The 20,375-nt window shown below is 36.3% G+C and overlaps 3 protein-coding genes across 8 annotated transcripts; 1 reads left to right on the top strand and 2 right to left on the bottom strand.

The window, feature by feature from the left end:
* Positions 1-8: 8 nt before the first annotated feature.
* Positions 9-4,537, bottom strand: emp1 (epithelial membrane protein 1). 2 transcript variants are annotated; one of them, XM_046838253.1, is made up of 5 exons: positions 4,278-4,537; positions 2,922-3,028; positions 2,363-2,471; positions 2,041-2,181; positions 9-1,198 (listed from the first exon to the last, which is right to left on the bottom strand). In XM_046838253.1, exons 2-5 carry the CDS (start codon positions 2,997-2,999, stop codon positions 1,038-1,040), a joined length of 489 nt encoding a protein of 162 aa, XP_046694209.1. In that variant the 5' UTR covers positions 3,000-3,028; positions 4,278-4,537; the 3' UTR covers positions 9-1,037. The 2 variants fall into 2 exon arrangements, with proteins under 2 accessions (XP_046694209.1, XP_046694208.1); XM_046838252.1 differs by lacking the exon at positions 4,278-4,537 and adding an exon at positions 3,716-3,843.
* Positions 4,538-5,593: 1,056 nt separating this feature from the next.
* On the top strand, positions 5,594-14,208 carry LOC124378552. 4 transcript variants are annotated; one of them, XM_046838273.1, is made up of 19 exons: positions 5,595-6,038; positions 6,120-6,275; positions 6,361-6,479; positions 6,609-6,777; positions 7,157-7,263; positions 7,538-7,930; positions 8,045-8,345; positions 9,420-9,544; positions 9,883-10,360; positions 10,637-10,779; positions 10,878-10,968; positions 11,639-11,761; positions 11,862-12,034; positions 12,226-12,323; positions 12,420-12,547; positions 13,043-13,223; positions 13,320-13,503; positions 13,894-13,963; positions 14,083-14,208. In XM_046838273.1, exons 1-19 carry the CDS (start codon positions 5,741-5,743, stop codon positions 14,112-14,114), a joined length of 3,369 nt encoding a protein of 1,122 aa, XP_046694229.1. In that variant the 5' UTR covers positions 5,595-5,740; the 3' UTR covers positions 14,115-14,208. The 4 variants fall into 4 exon arrangements, with proteins under 4 accessions (XP_046694227.1, XP_046694229.1, XP_046694226.1 ...); XM_046838272.1 differs by having other exon boundaries at positions 5,596-6,038; positions 8,018-8,345; XM_046838271.1 differs by having other exon boundaries at positions 5,594-6,038; positions 7,538-8,345; positions 14,086-14,208.
* On the bottom strand, positions 14,200-20,207 carry LOC124378553 (zinc finger protein Gfi-1b-like). Of its 2 annotated transcripts, none has more exons than XM_046838276.1 (7): positions 19,971-20,207; positions 19,107-19,214; positions 16,982-17,209; positions 16,610-16,767; positions 16,348-16,461; positions 15,880-16,045; positions 14,200-14,402 (listed from the first exon to the last, which is right to left on the bottom strand). In XM_046838276.1, the coding sequence occupies exons 3-7, from the start codon at positions 17,157-17,159 to the stop codon at positions 14,305-14,307; spliced, it is 714 nt and encodes a 237-aa protein (XP_046694232.1). In that variant the 5' UTR covers positions 17,160-17,209; positions 19,107-19,214; positions 19,971-20,207; the 3' UTR covers positions 14,200-14,304. The 2 variants fall into 2 exon arrangements, with proteins under 2 accessions (XP_046694232.1, XP_046694231.1); XM_046838275.1 differs by having other exon boundaries at positions 19,151-19,214.
* Between the last annotated feature and the right edge of the window lie 168 nt (positions 20,208-20,375).

Genomic DNA, 20,375 nt, shown 5'->3' with positions numbered 1-20,375 from the left:
TGTGCAAGTTGTTTTAAATGGATTTATTTACATATTCTACATCATCAAACTTTTTCAACATGACACTCATCCATGCCTTGTCTAATCACCTCCTGGTAAACTGCATTTCTTGAAACCTCTTCCGAGCATCAGCGGTAAGCATTATTATAATTCCTCCATAGACTTTACTAGCATAATCATTTCCAACTTAAATTAAATAAACCGTACAACATTCCTCTTTACAGTAACCAAGATTTACTGCGTAATAACACAACGACATGAACATTTAATGAGCTTTCATAACATTGGTTCTCATAAAAACATGTCCAGTGACTACAGAGCCACATCAGTTCTTTCTTTTGTATGGTTTGATGAATGCAGATACTTGACTGCAATTTTCAGTTAAGATACAAAATATTACAGCACCAGACTATAAATAAATATAGACGAATTAGATTTATATTGGTCGAGATCCCAGATTTGTGCAGTGATACTTTGGCAAAAAGAACACCAAAAATGAATGCAGAGACAAAACAATTACAAATAATCAGTGTATCTGAGCAAACATTCTTTAAAATATTCCATTAGCATTCTTTCAAAATTATATTTTTACAGTGTCTGTCTATATATTTTTACTTTATATTATATATTTACACACCTGTGACTTTATATATAAAACACATACTACTATACACCTTTTTTTTCATAAATCTTCTAATAAATACCTGAATCACTCTCCTGATCAAAAGAACTTCAGTTAATCCAGTATAGTACATGGGCGTAGGTTTTTGAGTTCATTGACCTGTATTTTATACACTATATTATAGAACCTTTTGAAAATTCTATCAGAAGATCTTAATTGCTTCATTTTTAACTAATCTTTTTCTTTTCTGCCAATTCAGCTTTTCTGTTAAAAAAATATTTTTAATCAGGAACTAAACAAAAAGAAAATCTTGTTCCAAATGGATAATTAATAGCAAGTGAAAAGCACAAGAATCTATCAGCATGATTACTTTTGCTAACTAGCCCGTACTACTTTTAACTTTTGCACTGTAATTTTAATCCACCCTCTTGCGCAGGATTACGTAGATGGCGCCGTTGATTAGCGTGAGCAGGCAGCCAAACCAAGCCATAATATACGACCAGCCATACCAGCCATCCTTCTCTCCTCCATGGAAGTGATCGGTGTAGATTGCCAGGGCTACCATAATACAGAGAGCTAAAAAATAAAGAACAGTTATATAAATATATTACATTTTTTATGTTTTTGTTTCTTATATATATATATATATATATATATATATATATATATATATATATATATATATATATATATATATATATAAATTGACCCAAAAAGGCAAACTGACAAAAAGTGCTAGAACTTGAGGCATGGTCATTAAGACCCAATGAACCGCATAATTGAAACTTACATTTATGGCATTTGCCAGGCCCCCTTTTCTGTCATTTATACAACTGAGCAATTAAGGGTTAAGGGCCTCACTCAAGGACCCAGCAGTAGCGGCTTGGTGGTGCTGGGATTTGAATTTGTGACCTTTCGATCAGAAGTCAAACAGTTTAACGACTGAGCTACCACTTAACTGTGTAGAAGTTAGGTTTGAGCCTTCAGCCCTTTTGGCAGTGGTTGTATAAATGCTAACTATGGTAACTTACAATAACTACAAATTTGCTAAACATTGGTATAAAACAGTTAATATCACCTTTTAAAACAAATATTCATAAAGCACATTTGAGAGTAATTACACTGTAAATTGTTTTTGGTGTTAAGGGAAGCTTAAATGCTATAAGCTTGGAACTTTTCTCCTATTCCTTTCTGCAGGTTCCTGTTTCACTTTTAGGGTGGATAGGAAGCACCACAAAGGGGATGTTTATTTAAACGCTTAAAATCTATGCTTAAATCTGGGTTAGCAAGAAAAAACACAGACTTATCCTGAAGCCACTCCATCGATGTGTCACAATCATACAATTCACCCTAATCTTTTCCTAAACACAGTTATTTTTCTTTTAAACCTGAAACCTGCCATGTCTGTGAATACTCACATGACATGAGCTGCAGAACTCCAGAGATTGTGAACCTCTTTCCTTTCCCCAGTGTGAAGAGTTGGAATAGGAATACACACAGGGAGATGACTGCAAAGAGGCAGGCCAGCACTGCAAAGGCCTGTACTGCTTGCAAGTAATCTAGAAAATTCAATAAAAAAATAATGGTGCTTTCTTTAGCCTAAAATTGATTAGTCAAGAGTTCCTGCAAAAGGTCCTTGTTTTTGTTAGTTTAATATGATACTCTGCAGAATTCTGCAAATTTCTAAATGACAAATAAATATATACTTCCATGTATAAAATAGCTTCTTGCTTGGTTCACCTTTGCGGTAAGATGTTGGAATGTCCATGTATACCCAGACATCATCATTTCTCTCCATCACCCATCTCCCCCACAGGTCTGTGTACATTGTTCTTGTGAACCACCAAGCCTAGAAAAGGAGACATGACCAGATAATATCCCATCATAACAACAACATTTTTGTTTTGATTAAAGTAAAGTTAGGATTAAAAAAAGTTGTAATTTTTCTCCATCTGAACTTTCTATGTAAAACATGAGTATATATAATTGTAAATATAGTTTACATTACATTAGAAATATACAAATCCCAAGTAATCTGGATTTATTTAAGACCACTCTGCATTCTTTGTTTTAACCCTAACCCAGACTTTTGAGCTGCTCAGCCTCTGTTTTGCCTTAAAGGCAACCTGTTATGTATAGTATTCTGTTTAACAAAAGATGTGTACATTTATCATTGTGTTGCCTTCCAAGATGAAAAATTACCAACAGCTCTTTTATGTAATGTACTTTTATGTAATGTACATTATATAGAAATAACCATAGAGAATGTATAATCTAAAATATATAAATACACACTTACATCATCAATAGTGGCCCAAAAAAGTAAAAAGATAGTTGTGAGATGGAGGGTGCAAAGTCCAATCAAAGCTTTCAACATGCTCTTAAAGGACGAAGCGGAGTTTTCACCTGCAATTAATAAAACATGTTAATAATAATAATGTCTAAAACAAATAGACATTTCTATATTGTTATCATTAAACCTGTCTCCTCTTCAGCACCTGGTGGGTCATTCCATTTTTTCCATGATTATAACTTTTTTCACAATCAAAAGTGTTTTTTTTTTTTTTTTTACCACATACATACATACACACACACACACACACACACACACACACACACACACACACACACATATATATATATATATATATATATATATATATATATATATATATATATATATATATATATGTTTCCAGTGGCTCTCTTCAAACCAATGACACATCAAAACATGGCACCATTGTTTTTAATCAGCTTTTGAACAATCAGAAAAAGCACAGAACAAGTATCCAACCAGAAACACGTTATAAAAGCTAATAACGTGTACAGCCAAATGCATGACACGCACATCGTTAGTGCAACGTCACGGTATATGACTTCCTACTGCATGCAGATCTTTTTTTATACACGGATTACTGAAGTCATTCCATCATCACCCTAGGCAATAATATTTCTGCTCAGTCATCTCTGCTATCCCGAGTTTGCACGCCTTTGAAATCATATCAAGCGTTAAAACACACATAATGACGTCATAATTGCTTCCTAACGCACCACTGGGCAACAGATCAAAGCAAACGTGATCAAAAGCGTTACCTGAGTAAGATTTACGCACTGAATGTATTTCTTGTTTTTTAGTTTTTTTATTTGTTAGGGATCCGACATCTCAGACTCGCATCTCTCTACATCAACCGCTGTGTCCGTCCTTCTCCTCCCTCCCGTCCCGTTTGCTGCATTGTAAACCCCACCCATTCTGTCCCGAACCGCATCCTTCTCTACTACACAGTGTGCACTAAACTTCTGCCCTGCAGGTGATGATAAACATGAAATAAATATTTACAGATTCCCTTGAATGGGAAAAGTGCGCATCCTGAACACATTTAGATTAGGCTGTGTGTGTTACAGCATATAATTAACACTAAGACTAATAACACTAGGATTATTCTAACATAGGTTGGCCATCAATGTGATTTAGTCCATACTACTTAGTACTAAAGTACGCAGGCAGTCACGTCATGTCCAAGCTATAGTATGACTTACATCCTGATTTTTTTTAAATAAGCTTCTCATAATTCTAAAGGTTGTAAAAAAAATATGTTCTGCAAACCTACATTTCTATGCATCAAAAAAATATCAGGAATACAAAAGCCTTTATTACCTTTTGTATGATCCAAGATGCAGTGTCATTTCTGAATGATGTATCCTCCTGTGTTTTTAGTCATCCATCCATTCATCCATCCATCCATCCAGGTTGCTTTATGCTTAGGAAGTGAAGCATAGCGACATAGATTACATACTGCTGCTTTAATTATATATTGAGTACTGATAGACAGACTGCCTGTTTCATTAATGGAATAGCTAATCACCGGATGTTTGATTGTCAATTCTCACACACTGTAACCAATCACACACACACGCACACACACGCACACACACGCAAGAGTCGTTTTTAAAACGACTCTTTTAAGTGAATCGATTCCTCAAATCGACTCGCTAGCACTGAAGTATTAAACCGTGACCAGAACCAATTAAATAACCCACAAAATGTGCACATTTTAAAGCTATAGAATAGCAGTGATATAAGTCTATTAATCCCGCCCACTAAATATTTTAGCCCTAAATCAAATGAATTAAATATCAATGTATGAGTTAGTGAAGTGAGCCGTTTTGCATATGATTCGCACATGAAGTAGTTGTCATTACGAGTTCTGGCCACAAGGGCCCGCTTGTGGTCCATGCTCACGGATTTATTAGTTATTTTGTATCTTGTGTGTTCAAATGGATCTTTCTGTATGACGAGAGCTGCAATGTTTATAATAATGTGCTTTACTATCATTTAATTAATAGTTTTTTACTATTCACGGTTAAATGCAAAGCTCTTTTAGGAAAATAAGGACATGCTTCATGTCTCTCATTAGTGATCACTGAATAGCTGCCTGAATAGAGGGCTTGAACTGTACTGAACAATAAATTGTATTGTTTCTCATTGTTCTTTAAAAATAAAACGTTATTAGTTATGCAGATTACTGTATGACCTGTAATCTGTATTCTGTTTATTTATTTAATTTTGAATATTATTAAGTTCAAAATGAGAGGCACAATATAAATTTTATTTTAATATTGAAATTTCCCATTTCATACTTTCATACTTCATACTTTACATGATATATATATATATATATATATATATATATATATATATATATATATATACAGAAAGAGAGAGAGAGAAAGCAACGAAATATTTTTCTACCTTATTTATTTATTTATTTTATTTTGTGTATTTATATATATATATATATATATATATATATATATATATATATATATATATATATATATATATATACCTTTGGCAGGAACTCTTGACTTATCAATTTTAGGCTGAAGAAACGTTTTTTATTGAAATTTCTAGATGACTTCCTCTTTGGAGCGACACCCAGTGGCGAAGGCGCATAAATAGGCCGCCTTTGTCTCCCTCCACACTGATGGCGCTGTAATTGACGCGGCTGATTGTCAGGAACAGACGCAGGTGTAAGTGAGTTTGTGGTTTGAGGTTATTAGACTCGGACAGTCGGCTGGTCGCGCGCTCATACACACACGTGAGTGAGAACACAGGCGATGTCTTGTCGACTACAGTCAAGAATTACAGCGATACTTCTTTTAGCAGCGACCCTACCACTCTTTTTAACAACCTATGGCTCGGTTTTCGACCCAAACCAGAGCTTACCGGTAAGAAGGAATTTACCAAACGGAAGCAAAGCCAGAGGAGAGGACGTGATTAACTTGGAAAGATCTGAGCAGAGATTAAACACAGCAACAAAGAACTCAAAAGGCTCCTTTCTTCCATCCAGCAACATCTACATGTTGCCTCCATTCCAGACTGATGCAGAACAGCTCTTTCAGTCTGACTCTCAAGGTCCTGACAGAGTATAACAGCTCATGTTAAACTAATGCACACTGGATTGGTCTTGTAACACAAATGTTCTTTTTTTTCTAGGATTTCCTGATCAATCCATCCAAGGAAATGTTCATTTTTCTTCCAGTCATATTACTCCAGAATGGTTACAGATGAGACCCCTGGTGCAGTGTTCCTCAGCTGCTATAATCTTTACAGCCAAAGGGTTGAACTACGTCCATCTTCTCGTGAACCGAGGTTGGCCTGCCATGTAGACTGCAAAACATTTTTGCATTGTGTAAACTTATTCTGAATAAAACCTGTCTCACAATCTTTATTTTAGAGGGTGCTTCTCCTGTGTCAATACTTCACCTGCCCTCTAACTGTGGGTACAATGTGAAGGCGACATGGAGAGAATTAGTTCTTGTAGTGCCATATAATGGTTGCTATGTCTTACAGCAGGTACTGTACATATTTATGGATTTTTATGATAGCCTCTCATATCCAGGCTACAAAGCCCATGTTAGCTTAAAGATCTGCCAAGAAGATGAAATTCAACTCTTTGTACAATTGCTTTCTCTGATTCATCAGAATGGAAGTTATGTTTTACCGCTGCTGTGGTGGGGAATGTCTTTGAATATTTCCTGCCCCATGCCTCCTGCTTCTGCTCCTGCCATGCCATCTGGTTTCTGCTCATACTTAGGGATAACCCTAGGGACAGAGGGGTCTTGGAGAGATATAGAGAAGTATAGGATCAAAGGTGAGAGACTGTGTTTTAATCTGTCCAATTTTAGATAAATCTTGTTTAAAGTTTAGCCACTTTGTTATTCATGCACAAATAACTATATGGCTTCTGTCATAACATAACACCGTTTCTGCATTCAGTGTGTGAAGTGGTGTCACCCTGAAGAATCATAAGGTTTAGTGATGGCAAGGTGTTTTGATATTTATAGCACGTGGTATCATTTCTTGTGACACTACCAACCACGATTAAAACTTTAATGCACAGAAACACAAATTTTAAGAGTCAAGTTCTTATGTGAAGGAAATTTGCCATGGATTTTAGCTGTTTACGTTTAAAACTAGGCATATATATTTCACATGCATCATTTCATGTTTTTTCGTGTTTTGCTTCATAGTAAATGAGGAGTGGGTCCCACTTATATCCAACACATGTGCGTGTCGTATGGACTCGGCACCTGAAGACCTGATTCTCTTTATTCCTTTCACTGTGAAGTGTGTTAAGGTTTGGCTCTGCAGTTTTCTTAATTAATGAAATGCAACATATTTTGCAGATTATACAGTGGATATAAAGACCGATTGCCTTTTAAATGTAAATGCAGTAGAATAGTGGTCATCCTAAAGTGATTAGTTTTTGGAAAGTTGTCAGTTATTAATATACCAGTATTCTGAACTAAACACAAGAATAGCTGTAGTGACACAGGATTAGTTTTCCTTATTTGATATAAATGGAATTTAAAGTTCACAAACGCTTAATTTGTCATTTTGATTTTTGTCAGGATGGAGGCACAACTCTTAAGCTTCTCTTGGATGGGAAAATGTACACGGTCTCTTGTCAGCCTCATCACTATATTCCCCATTACCCTCAGTATAATCCCTCTGCACCATTCCCTCACCCACTTCATCCACTGAAGACTCAGTATATTCCTCTTAACCCTTCTGTCACTAAACCACACCTGCCTGAAATGAACACTAATGTACAGCCCATGGCACATCGCATAATGCTTCCTGCTGAGCAAGCATCCCCAGTTGATGGCACAGGAGTAAATGCTCAGGCTTCTCTGCACACATCATTGTCATATGATATTTCACACGTGCCTGTTACACATTCTTCGGAAATGCCCACAACAGGGGGTGCAGAAAAAACGCTCCCACCTTTTGAGCATTTGCAGGTAAGCATGCCTTTGGTTTACCCACCTTATCAACATTTTCCTCATGCTATATACCCTTACTACAATAATGTAGTATCGGTGCCTCAGATGCCCCAGATGCTTCAACATCCTCAGGTCCACCAGGTGCCTCAACCTCCTCAAGTATCCCATATGCCTCAAGCTCCCCAGGTGCCTCAAGCTCCCCAGGTGCCCCAAGCGCCCCAGGTGCCTCAGGTGCCTCAAGCACCCCAGGTGCCCCAAAATCCTCAGGTGCCCCAGGTGCCTCAACATCCTCAGGTGCCCCAGAATCCTCAACAGCATATGTTTCCAGTGCTAACAAATGATTCCTCCCAGTTGTCTCCTGTGCTTACCTGCAAAAAGGATCTTTTGAGAGCATCTCTGCACTCTGCAAAAATGAAATCTGTTAAAATAAAAGGTAAGCAAAGATTTTACTTTAAGCTTCCAATGAATTTATGGAGTCTCACTTAACCTCATCAAGCAGGAAGTGTAGTTGACCCAAAAATTACTTGGATATTTTCTAAGGCCAATAAATTAGTGATAATTCAGTTCTGTCTGACTCGGTGTATAGTGTAGGATGACCTGTGGTTTCTTCTGTGTAATGCTTTCGTATTTAGAATGTTCTATTTATATGCAGGATGTTGCAAATGTTTTCACCAGTGTTAAGTGAACAGATTTGTCTTTTGATTTATCCTTCCATTCAGTCATCAATTATGAAGTGCTCTTAGAATGGTTGTGTGGTGCATCTAATCCTAGGTAGAGTGCTTGTTAATCTAGGTTTCTTGAATGACTGATCTCTTCAATGATGGGTGTTTTTATAATTTAAGTATGATCTGTATACATTTTAATTAGAAATTTTTTTTTTTTATATAAAACTTGCTGACCAAGCAATTATTTTTACTATTAGTTATTAGCGCAATATGAGTTTGTAATAAAGATACTGACAAGAACCACATGAATGTGTTTCTGGAATGTGAATATGGATTAGATATGCTGCTCTAGTACATAAATAGATAAAAGAATGATAAAAATCCAATGGATATTTTCTTTCAGGAATCACACATTGCAGTTCTACTGAGAACCTTTCTAGGAAGTTTTAACATTGGTTTTTATTACAAATTTGGGGTGTAGCTCCAGTTTCCTGCACAGGTTTATACAGCTGAACCATAATTTGGGTTGAATGATAAGCCTCTGGCCTGATTTCAATGTGTTGGCAGTAAGAACATTATATATTACTTTATGTAGTGCTTATGTAGCTTTTTGTGTTTTTTTTGTTTTTATGTTTTCAGCACTTTGCTGCTGGACTTTGCTACTATACCCCTGCATATCTGATATATTTAGCTTTCACTTGTTTGAACAAGTTCTCATAATAAGACTATCAATGTGATCTGCACTCATTTGTCATGGATGATGGCACATGCTCTAGATACTGTTACCATGTGTCCATATTTAAACAGACCTGATTTCTGTTCTTCAATCTGTGTGGCTATAGATATGAAGAGGAAAGTTTGGGTTCCTGTTTCTTCTGCTCCGGTGCACTGTGGGTACTCACTGCAACGTAAAGGCAGGGGTGTGGTTTTCTCCTCCCCTCTTCCTGCTTGTCATTCATATACTGTGGTAAGAAAATGGTTTGGTAGCTATTATTGCACACGTCTTAATTTCTTAATCAGTGAAGCAGAAAACATTGTGTTTGTTGGAACAGTTTAGTGAAATGATCTCTAGAATCCTATATTGTTTTTCAAGTTGTTCTTTGGAAAAGTTTGAAGGTTCTCTGTAGATTCCCACAGGATGTTTGCAATGTTTGAGAAATCTTGAAATATCCAATTACCCTTCAAGGAATTAAATTGCTATCATATTGATTAATTGACTGAGTAACTATTTCTACTATTAGAACATTTAATTGTACTGAATGTCTTTGCTCAATGTATCTAAATTAATTTCTTTCCCTTCTGCAGCGTCCCTCATTACTCTCCCTTTCGCTGAAGTTCTGGGATCCTGTGATACAGAGACACCATGCTGTACAACTCCAGTGTCCTTACATTTCACCCTCTCCTACTATAAGTGCTTCCTCCCCAACAACAACCAGTCTCATGCTCAAGCCTGTTTTCACACGTCCTCAACCAGCCAGTCATGAGATCCAGCTTTCCCATCCTGAAAAACCCTTAGGCTCATATTCCAACCCATCAAAACCTAGAGACCCATCTATCCGCTTCCCAAATCCCAATGATCAATTTCTGTACCCACCTAAACCGACCCCCCCATCTTTCCAGCAGTCCAACAACCCAATGCCAACTTTCTGGCCACCTAAGCTCACCGGGATGTCCCAAACTACACCTCTGGCTTCTCAAGTACATCAACCACAAGTGTTATGCCACTTTAAAGATATGAGTGTCACATTACCCTCTGGCCCAGTCACAGAACTGATGGTTCAGTGTGAGTAATAATCTTTACATTTTTGATTGTAGTTAGATTTTTGAGCATTTTGTTTAGCAATTTGTGTTGACTTGAATATCCTATGTTAAATCTTGTTACTGAAGCATTTGTTTTTAGCTTTTTTATTGTTTTTTTATTTTTTTAATTCATTTCATGTTGGTTGGATACTAGTTGCATTTACTATAAAAACTTTAAAAACCTGACGTGCATTAAAGGTTTCTCCAAATTCTGTTAAAACTTAATCAACCTAGGTTTTTTTATCACCCCTTTTATAAGCTCCAATCGGTGGCATCAATGAAAATATCAAAGCAGTGCTGTTCGACGAAGCCCCCAGTCACTGTGGGTATTTGATGAAGAAGAACCAAAATGGTGGTATTAACATTCTTCTGCCCTACACATCCTGTCACATGGTATATCAGGTCTGTGAAGTGGTATAACTCTATACTTTAATAAATAATGATTACAATTGTATTTGTCTAAGTAAAAGATACGGTTTATTTTTTTTATACCTTTAAAGGCTGGACAGTACAGAATTGTGTTGAAGTATCAGACAGCAGACGGTCGTAAAGTTGAGGCCTTCCTGTCCTGCCAAGTACCCATGAATCATGGTATGACCTCTGAAGCAGCAACCTTTTTTTTTTTTTTTTTTTTTTTTTTTTTTTTTTTAAACCTCCATTTATATAATGGATATAATCTAAGCCATTGCTATGAAAGCAGATTTTAAACTGGACAATATGTGCAGTTCACATTTCTAATAAAAAAAACATAACAGCAAAATCTCTTGTTCAATCCTTACAAAACATTACATTGTTGATTGACTAAATGTGTCATTCTGAGACATCTAGGGATGTATTATTAGAGCAAAGGATAATCATTTGTTCGGAATAACCATGTGACCATTTCTTTGGTAATTCTCCGGTAACACAAGTATCATCAAACTAAGTGTAATGTTTTTCATAGCTGTGTCATTCTTTTCCACTTTAATGGTCATATGCCATGTCCAGTCATAACAAGCATGAGTTGTTGGGGAAGAACCTACACTCTATGCTTTGATTTGATGTTGCTACAGGTATGTGTCATGATTGTGGCTTTGTCATGTTTCAGGATTTTTTGCTTTGTTAGTTTCTTGTTACAAATCACTTTGCTTTTTTGTGTATTTCTTTTTTTTTTTTTTACCAGGCTTGGCAGAATGTATTGCGTTGTTTGTGCTAATCTCACTGTTAAAATTCCGTTTTTAATTGCTCTCCATAAACATTAGTCATTGTTGATGTCTTATAGAATGCAGTCTGCCATTTGAACATCGATTAGCCTGCGGGCCCAGCTCTGTTTCAGCAGCTGAATGCCGTGAGCTTGGTTGCTGTTACTCCACAGATACTCAGACCTGCTACTACTCTATGGATGGTGAGGGGTTTTTTTTGTTTTTTTGCATGAGTTTCAGATAGACAGCTCTCAATACTTTTTTTGCCTTTTTTTTTTTTTTTTTTTTCCCCTTACTTGGCAGAATGCACAGCTGATCGGCATTTCGTCTTCTCCATCCCTGCGTCGCTCACAGAACCACCCCTTTCCCCTGCTCTCTTGGTTGCAGCTGGTAACAGCTCCTGCACTCCTCAGAGGGTGGTGGATGACTTGGCCCTCTTTAAGATCCCTTTGGATGGCTGTGGCACTCACAAATATGTATGTGCCATTGTTTTCCATTAGGTTTAATGGCGCTGTTAATTGACTATATATAAAATATGAATGAATAATATGCTATCCACTTGATTTAAACAAAACCCGTATTCAGCATTTCCTGTTTTGGGTTGCTCTAGTTATTGTTTTTCACAGGGAGGTGTGAAAAGTTTCTTATGGTGCAAAATTGTTTTTAGGAAGTGGGTAACACTGTGATATACATGCTGGAGATCTTGAACACTTTGCACTCTGTCACGCTTAACTATGGAACCATAACGAGAGATTCACCATTTAGGTATTTATGAAATTTTGTGTTCTTGCAAAAAATACTTGTACCTAAAAATACATATTAATGCAGTTTTTAAATATTATTATTATTTTTTTTTTCCAGGTTGTTGATTGAGTGCCGATATCTGCCTGGCACTGTGGCCAGCGTGGGTTACCTGGTTAAAAGCCCATCTCTCGGCCCATCCATTCAGGCCCATGGAGTGTTTGGGGTTCAGCTCAGGATTGCAAAAGGCCAGTGTCTCTCATTTACTAACATTAGCAGTCCTTCAAATACAGTTTAAGCTTAATAGTCTTTTGTAAATATTAACTGGTTTGAATTAGAAATCGTACTAGCTTTGCTACAAGAGTGAGACAGTGATATACATGTATTTACATTACAGCACAGTTGTACAGTATAAATAGGGAAATGATCCATCTGTATGGTAGGTGTGCGGAATCTTTTCAGAATCTGAAGCACATTTATCCAATGTATAATATCACTGACTACAATACTGTATATTACAAAGTGACACCAGGGTAGTGTGAAGGTATGCAATTCAAATGCTCGAACACTGGAATTTCAGAAACCTGTAGCTCTTACTAGGCCATTTAGGGTTAAGATTATAGTTAATTGTAATAAAGTTTCAAAAACTTAGTTGTACTGTAAACTTTCTATAATTTGAGTTCAAAATTGTTTGCAAAGTGTAATGTTTGTAGTGTTTATTTACATTTTTTATATCTTCCTAGACAAGCAGTATAGTAGCTACTACCCGCAATACCACCGGCCCCTGCACAAGCTGCTGGGAAAACCCCTTTACCTGGAGGTTCGTTTACTGAACCCTTTAGACCCCAGTGCAGTGCTGTTGGTGCAATACTGTGTGGCGTACCCTCGCTCGGCGCATTCAACATGGGTCCTTATCTACGATGGGTAAGATCTCTAACTTGGTTTACTGCTTCGACTTCAAAAGCCTTTGAATGATGAGACTGTAAAGCCAAGTTACCATGTGTAATTCCTCCTGTACAGATGCCCAAACCCCCTTGATGTCACTCCATCCCATGAACCCCCTCCCACTCCCTCAGAAGGACTGGCCAATCACGTGAGGCGCTTCACCGTCAGTACTTTCCAATTCTTGGAAAAAAATAGGAAGGAAGCTACATCTGGTGAGCAGGTGGTAAAGGAGGAGGGAGAGGGTGGAGAGGAGGAAGAGGTAAAAACCCAACCACTTTAATTACAGTTAAACTGAACTGTCTTGAAAAGAGTCGATGAAACAGATACATGCATTAGAAATGGTACTGATTCACAGATATTATATTTACATATACCATCTTTATTACTAGTTTCTAAGTTTATTAATGGTACAGCACCTATTTATCTGATAATGCATGTATTTAAACATGGTTTATAACGATCTAGGATTATTTTCTATATCTGTAAGAAACTTTGTTTTAAGACCCACAACACAACCTTTTAATTTAACTGTATGAAAGGTGTGTTATAATTCAATAACAATGTTAAAACTGTTGGAATATTTGTATGTTAATTTAATGAGCCATTCAAATATTTAAAAAGCAAATGTTGCATTTTTGTCCTTCCTCAGATCTATTTTATGTGTGCCACTGAGGTGTGTTTGCCCTCTGAAGGGCCATGTGTAGAGGGCTGTATTGATCGTGAGTACCTGACATTTCCTCTTTTGGTCACGCCAGTTCTGTTTTGAACTTGTACTATGTACCAAATATTCTCAGAATTCTTAGATTTCAACTAAAGCTATGTATTGTTGAATTTTGAGGAGCTGTGGATTCCCCAGCAGTGAAGTCCTGATGTGTGTCCTGAAGTGTCACTGTTCTAAAATGGCTCACAATGCTTGTGAATGGTTGTGTATAACAAAAAATAAACATACAATAAATTTCTGTGATCTGTGACCCATTTTATCTTCTGTTAAATGTTTATGAAAGTTCATCAAAGTGTGATATTTACAAGGAGAAACTGAGAATTGTGTGCACACATGCGCTCAGCTGTAGGGTCTGTAGTGCTTTCTGCTGTGTGTGATTAGATTAGAGCTCTGGCTGAAGGCTTTGCCACACACCCGGCATACATGTGGCTTCTCTCCTACGTAAAAACAGATAAGAATACATGCAATAATTCACAAATCAAGCACTGAATACAATGCATTTTACACTTTCACAATTCATAAAATTATGCTCATACAAAATTGGAGGTTGTTAAGATTTGCATCAAACACCAGTTAAATAATTTTCTGTAACAGTGGTAATGTGGGTTTTGGTTTGTGCATTCTCACAGCAAAATTGTGTAGAAAACAAAAAGCATTTAACGAGCAACGATTTTGAAAGTGGAAATGTCTTGTAGGCTACAGTAACTCAAATAACCCATCTTTACAATCATTGTGAGGAGAAATTTATCTGAAAATGCACAAGTTGCTTAAACGTAAAGCTACAACTGCAGAAGACCACACCAGGATCCACTAATGCCACTCAAGAACAGGAATACGGGGCTACAATAGACACATGCTACACCAAAATGGTACAGGAAAAAGATCAGGTAATGGTTTTCAAATCTACAAATGTCCAGTTTTTGAGAGCTTGTGCCCAATGTAGTCAGGGGTGTGGATTTTATGTCTATTTCAAATAGTGTATTGTATTTATGTAGTTTCAAACTAAAATACTTTGAAGTCATTGACATGATCACATCATAAAAACACAGCCTCTGATTGTTGCCTACTCAGCAGTTTACCCAGACTTGCTGAGATCAGAACAGAAAATTCATCCATATGGAAGAACGTGGTAAAGGTAAGAAACGTGCAGCCTGTAAGCTTTTAAATACGTGTCCAGTGATTTATAAATATTTGATTGCAGAATGTTTGTACCCTAATTAAAGTAGCTGTTTAGTAGAATCATGATTTTGCATAACATTGTATAAATGACTGCCTGACACAAATTATATTTATGATTAACAATTAAATGATTAATTAGTTGGAAACTAGTTGCTATGAATACAGATGTCAGTTGTTTTCTTCTGAATAACTTATTATATGATATTGAGTCAGTGTTACTGATGTAAAGTTGCCCTTCGTTACCAAACACCAAGTAAATAAGGATACAATTATGAGTCATTTGCAAACTGGTTAACATTAAACTGTTGGTTACTTCAAAACTAACTTTTATCTGGGAGATCACGGGGAAATTTATGTGAATATTTGATCTGTTAACTGGTTGCATATGTGAGATTTATTGTATGACAGCTTGAGAAAAACTGTTGCTATCTAACATTGTTTACTTGATCAACTGAGTTAGTGTAATGGTGAAGGAACAGATCAAATAGGCCAATTGATAAAAGGTTTGCGAAGAAATAGTGTAAAATAAATTATGTATCTTTGCCCAACTCTGACTGTAGCTTTAATTTCAATAGCTCTTTACATGCATGACTTTATACATTGTACTGTGTTCAAATGACTGGTTAATCGGATAAAATTTCCTGACTGTGTAAGTGTTCCTATTAAAGGAGTGTTTTATATACATGTATGGAACACTAGAAATGTGTCAGTATGTAAATTAATTGTTTACTGTACCTGTGTGAATAAAGGTGTGTTTCTTCATATCTGATTTCTGGTGGAATCTTTTGCCGCAGTACTGGCAGGGGTACGGCCTTGTGTTTGAGTGGATCAGCAAGTGTGTTGAGAGAGTGGAGGAGCGTTTAAACAGCTTCCCACACACCTTACACTCGAACGTTCGCTCCTGAAACAATCGCAGAGTTAGATTTTCTGCAGCACCGGAGCACTTTTACTGACACGACACATTATGTAGACTTGTTTTTTTTTTTTAGTCTAATCTCCTTTTTTTTTTTTAACTCGTTTATCTAATGCTTACAGTGTATGATATGAAACTAATTTGCAGGCTAGAGGTAACTGATTTTGCCATGGTCATTTGTGTTTCTTAGAGTGGCCTTGTGCAATTTTTGTTTTCAGAACGAGACTGATGAAACGACTTCTCAGAAGGAAAAATTACAGCAATGCAAGATTTCAGCAATATATAATGACCTTTGTTCTGTGTGGTGTCACGGCTTCGGTGCTGTTAATACAGACTACGGGCGACTTGTGACTTTCACGACACTTGAAATAATGAACCTCCAATTCAGAAAGGAAAGAGAAGTTCTGCGAGAGAGGGAGAGAAAACGAGCAACAAAAGATGCATCAATATAAATTGAAAGGAAATAAATACATTTTAATTATATATTTAAACAGTCTTGGAGTTTCTTTTATTTTGTCAAATTGCTGTTTAAATGGGTCCAGCTTTATTTACCTTGCCACAAAAATGACAGCGTATTACAGAGGAGCTGATCACTGAATAATCTCTGTCTTTACTGCTGGACTTAAAAATGCTTCCCGTGTCCTGTTTGTCCTCTGTGTTGCTGGCTTGAATCTGATGCCAGGGAATCGATAAAGGAAATTCATTTAAACCTGTGAAGCAAAGAGATAAGGTATGCTAATTGTAAAACCCTTTGCAAAGGCAATGCATGTGACATAATTCAAACTGTTAATGCATGTGGGGGAAAAATGTACAAATTAGTTTGACTTGTTTCTTCAATCTGTACAATGACTTTGGACATCATAACTCATTTTAATAAATTATTAAATACAACTAAAGTCCGGTTAGCATCTGTCTTTTGCTTACCTGTTGTCCAGTCTCGCTGCGTCTTCATCTGCTGTATAGATGAAGCCTCAACATTGGGCTCTGGCTTTTCTTGAGTTCCCGCGCCTGTGCAGCTGATTACACCCAGACATGGCATACAGTCTGTAGGGAGGGGAGAGCCCCCCTTCCGACGCTTTTTCACCAGGAAAGAACGAGGCATGATGTACGGAATACAGGAGAGGCACTCACCAGGAAAGATGGAAATGCAAACTAATGAGATTTATAGGAAAAGAAGAATGCACATAATACCGAGTGATTAGAAAGTTGTTAATTTTCTAGAACAGCAGTTCTGGTTCCAGCTACAAGGCAAATTAGGTTTAATTTTAAAACACTGATTCTAATATATGTATATCATCTGTATATTATTAAATACATTTGTTTGGCAGACTCTCAGCATGAATTGATTGTGCATGTATGTACTTTAGTAATGTATGTACATAGGAAAAGGTTTGTAGTCTCACTGCATTTTATCATTGAGAGGTCAATTATATAAACTGTAATCTATGCATTTTTTGACTTTGGAGGGCTTTTGACAAACTGGATTTTTTATTACATTTAAAAGAGAAATGCTGCTATAATGTAAGATCCTAACAAGATCCAACATGTCTTGCAGATGTTCCACATTACATGCAACCGCACAAGTATGATGGCATAAATATATGTGTGTATATATATATATGAGCGAGAGAGATTGTTTTTTGTTTTTCCATTTTGTGACCCTCTTCCACTTTATTATTACTTAGTTCTATGGAAAGACATGAATCCACAATCAAGAAAAGATTGTTAACCACTAGGTGGGGCTATTAAACTCACTTTACGGCACTTGCATCTATGCCATTACTGTACTGTATTATATTATATATTCTTCATCTGTGTTATAAGTGCTGCATGCATGAAATATCTACAATAGAAATTATTCGTATTGGTTTCCTCATATTGAGCAAAATTATCCTTCATTTATGTTTTATTCATTCTGTACTAACCTCCCCTTAATAGGTATTCAGCTTCATGGTATCTTCAGTCCCTGACCTACTGAACTGGCATAGAGATTTGATTATTATAGAAACTATGAAGCACTCCTTTTTGTCATTCTGAATAAGATTGTATACTAAATAGTGTAAATGTAAATTGTAAAATCCAAATATTTTGTTTAATTCTCAGTCAGCAGATTTATCCTAAAAATTCTAACATACAAATAGTCGTTATAAACTGTTACGATGCCCGGTAAATACTCTATAAAGAACTCGATAAAGTCTAACGTTTGGAAATTCTTTTCCAAACAACTCAGAATCAGATCACATGAAAAGTCACACACATTTAGGTTAAACATGATGTCAGCATTTGTAGTTTTACTAACAACTGCAATTGTATGAAATTCACAAACCATCCATAGCAAATCATCTTTGCTGGTTCAAATTCGTACATGAGATCAAGTTTACTGAATTCCAGAATGCCGTGCTGAGTCTGCACTTAATATTTAACTAGCTGATTAAATAAAAAAACAAACAAAAATGAAAATGCATGCAGAATATTAATAATCATAATAATTCTAAAAAATAATGCTGATCAGACGCCTTATTTAAATAAGCATGTCATTAATCTGATCTAGTTTTCGGGACAAGTTTAAGACATTTGACCCAACTGTCTGGTATTTAACATTGAGGAAATAACTTAAAACAGAAAATATCAGTGATGATAAAAAGAATGTACTTTCACGATAAAAATATGTTTGTTAAATGTTAAGTGAAATAGAGAACACTGAGAATAGACATTAATGCTGAATAAATGTTTAATCAAAAATAGAACAGATAACCTCTACAATACAGCGAATTACCATGCAGGGCCTAAATATAAGGTCTTGCTAGACATAAGTATTCACAATATTGAAATTTTGTTTCAAAAATAGCCAAAAGATTTCCCTTTACTTTTTTAGTATCATATGAAATTACTAAAATACTAAATAAAATGATCAGTATTAGCCCTCAGTGCCCAAAGCAGGTTCTTTTTACACTTTATTTAATTCAAATTCTATCTACTTCAAATGCTCCTCATAACCAAAAATCTGTTCAGCTCTGCTTAAAATAAACAACGTCCACTATGTGGTTACCTGCTGTCAGTGTGCTAAAAGTTTGTCTTCGTCTGCTGTCTCACCTTAGTTCCCCCTCGAGCTCCAGCGGATGTGTCTGCGTTTGGTTGTCTGTTATACCCAGACAAACTGTGAGAAGTGAGAAAAAAAAAACACAATCGATGTGCAATAATGAGCATACGAAACACCTGAGCAAGAGGGAAGATAAGATCTTTGAATACAGAGGGGAAAAAATAAAAAAGGGGGAAATGCAAAATCATAAAAAAAAAAAGCCAAGCAGGAGATTTGGAAGTGGTTTGCAAATAAATCTAATTTAAAATATTTGAGCACCATTTTGTATAAAATTAATTTGTATACCCACTAAGACAAAGTGTACTTGTAGAACAGTTGTAAAGTGAATCATGTTTTCGTAAAATTCAACCAAAACGGAGTCATTTAAAATGCAAATACGGGTTTGGTTTTTTTTTTCCCTTTATGAATACATTTTTGTAAAGGCATCTATAAATAAGAAATTGAAAAACAATGTTAGAAATAGATTGAGCCTAAAATAATATAGGTTTTATTTTAACTAACATTAAAAAAATTATAATTTTAATGAGCTAAATAAGTGAAGGTTTTTTTGTTGTATGGGTTTTATTTTGTTTTGTTTTTTTGTTGGTTTGTTTTGTGGTTTAATTTGCAGGTGCAAGCCCCTCTGCAGAAATACACAGTATGCAAATAAATGTATGTTTGTTCTCCAGTGCTAAAACATACTGCTGTAATGTGCATCTCTTTTAACCCTGACTGTAATTAATTTTTATGACAATGACGAAATAATCAAATAATTTGACTATAACTCTCATTTAAAATACTAAGAAGTGACTTCTGGAGTTAGTTGGCACTCACCTGTTGAGATTTGGAGATGTTACTGTGAGTTCCCGGGTGAGTATTGATATTAATTGGTCATTAAATGATGATGATGATGATGATGATGATTAGGATGGTGCAGCAGGAGGCTCCTCGCTGCGCCTCATCGACAATAAATCAGAGCGCCTGGCGCGTGTGCACAAAACTGAAACCAGGCGAGGAAGCGCTCGCGCTGTGCGACCGCAGCCGCGTCACTTCCGCTGACCCTGTCGTTAGCTTGTCAGAAATGAGCGCGAGGGTCTGGGAAGCCATTAGCTGCACATGTGGCACAGAGAGAGAGAAAGCTATAATAAAGAAATAGGTCTGATTTCTTTGGTAAAGACGCCTTGCAACTGTACAGAAATGCACACACCCAGGATCACATGGAGCCTCCAAGCTTCTGAC

This window comes from Silurus meridionalis, chromosome 24, assembly GCF_014805685.1.
Source record: "Silurus meridionalis isolate SWU-2019-XX chromosome 24, ASM1480568v1, whole genome shotgun sequence".
Lineage (NCBI taxonomy): Eukaryota > Metazoa > Chordata > Actinopteri > Siluriformes > Siluridae > Silurus > Silurus meridionalis.
The sequence above is the reverse complement of the archived record's forward strand: the minus strand, read 5'-3'. Positions and strand labels throughout refer to the sequence as shown.

Coding starts and splice junctions, on each gene's coding strand:
- emp1 (XM_046838253.1), bottom strand. CDS start 2,999: ATGTTGAAAGCTTTGATTGGACTTTGCACCCTCCATCTCACAACTATC. Junction 2,182..2,362: donor TCCAACATCTTACCGCAAAG/GTGAACCAAGCA, acceptor TGAATTTTCTAG/ATTACTTGCAAGCAGTACAG. Junction 1,199..2,040: donor AGTTCTGCAGCTCATGTCAT/GTGAGTATTCAC, acceptor TTTATTTTTTAG/CTCTCTGTATTATGGTAGCC.
- LOC124378552 (XM_046838270.1), top strand. CDS start 5,741: ATGTCTTGTCGACTACAGTCAAGAATTACAGCGATACTTCTTTTAGCA. Junction 10,780..10,877: donor CCTGTCACATGGTATATCAG/GTCTGTGAAGTG, acceptor ATACCTTTAAAG/GCTGGACAGTACAGAATTGT. Junction 11,762..11,861: donor CTGCTACTACTCTATGGATG/GTGAGGGGTTTT, acceptor CTTACTTGGCAG/AATGCACAGCTGATCGGCAT.
- LOC124378553 (XM_046838276.1), bottom strand. CDS start 17,159: ATGCCTCGTTCTTTCCTGGTGAAAAAGCGTCGGAAGGGGGGCTCTCCC. Junction 16,046..16,347: donor TGACACCACACAGAACAAAG/GTCATTATATAT, acceptor CGATTGTTTCAG/GAGCGAACGTTCGAGTGTAA. Junction 14,403..15,879: donor ACACACCTTTATTCACACAG/GTACAGTAAACA, acceptor GTTTTTACGTAG/GAGAGAAGCCACATGTATGC.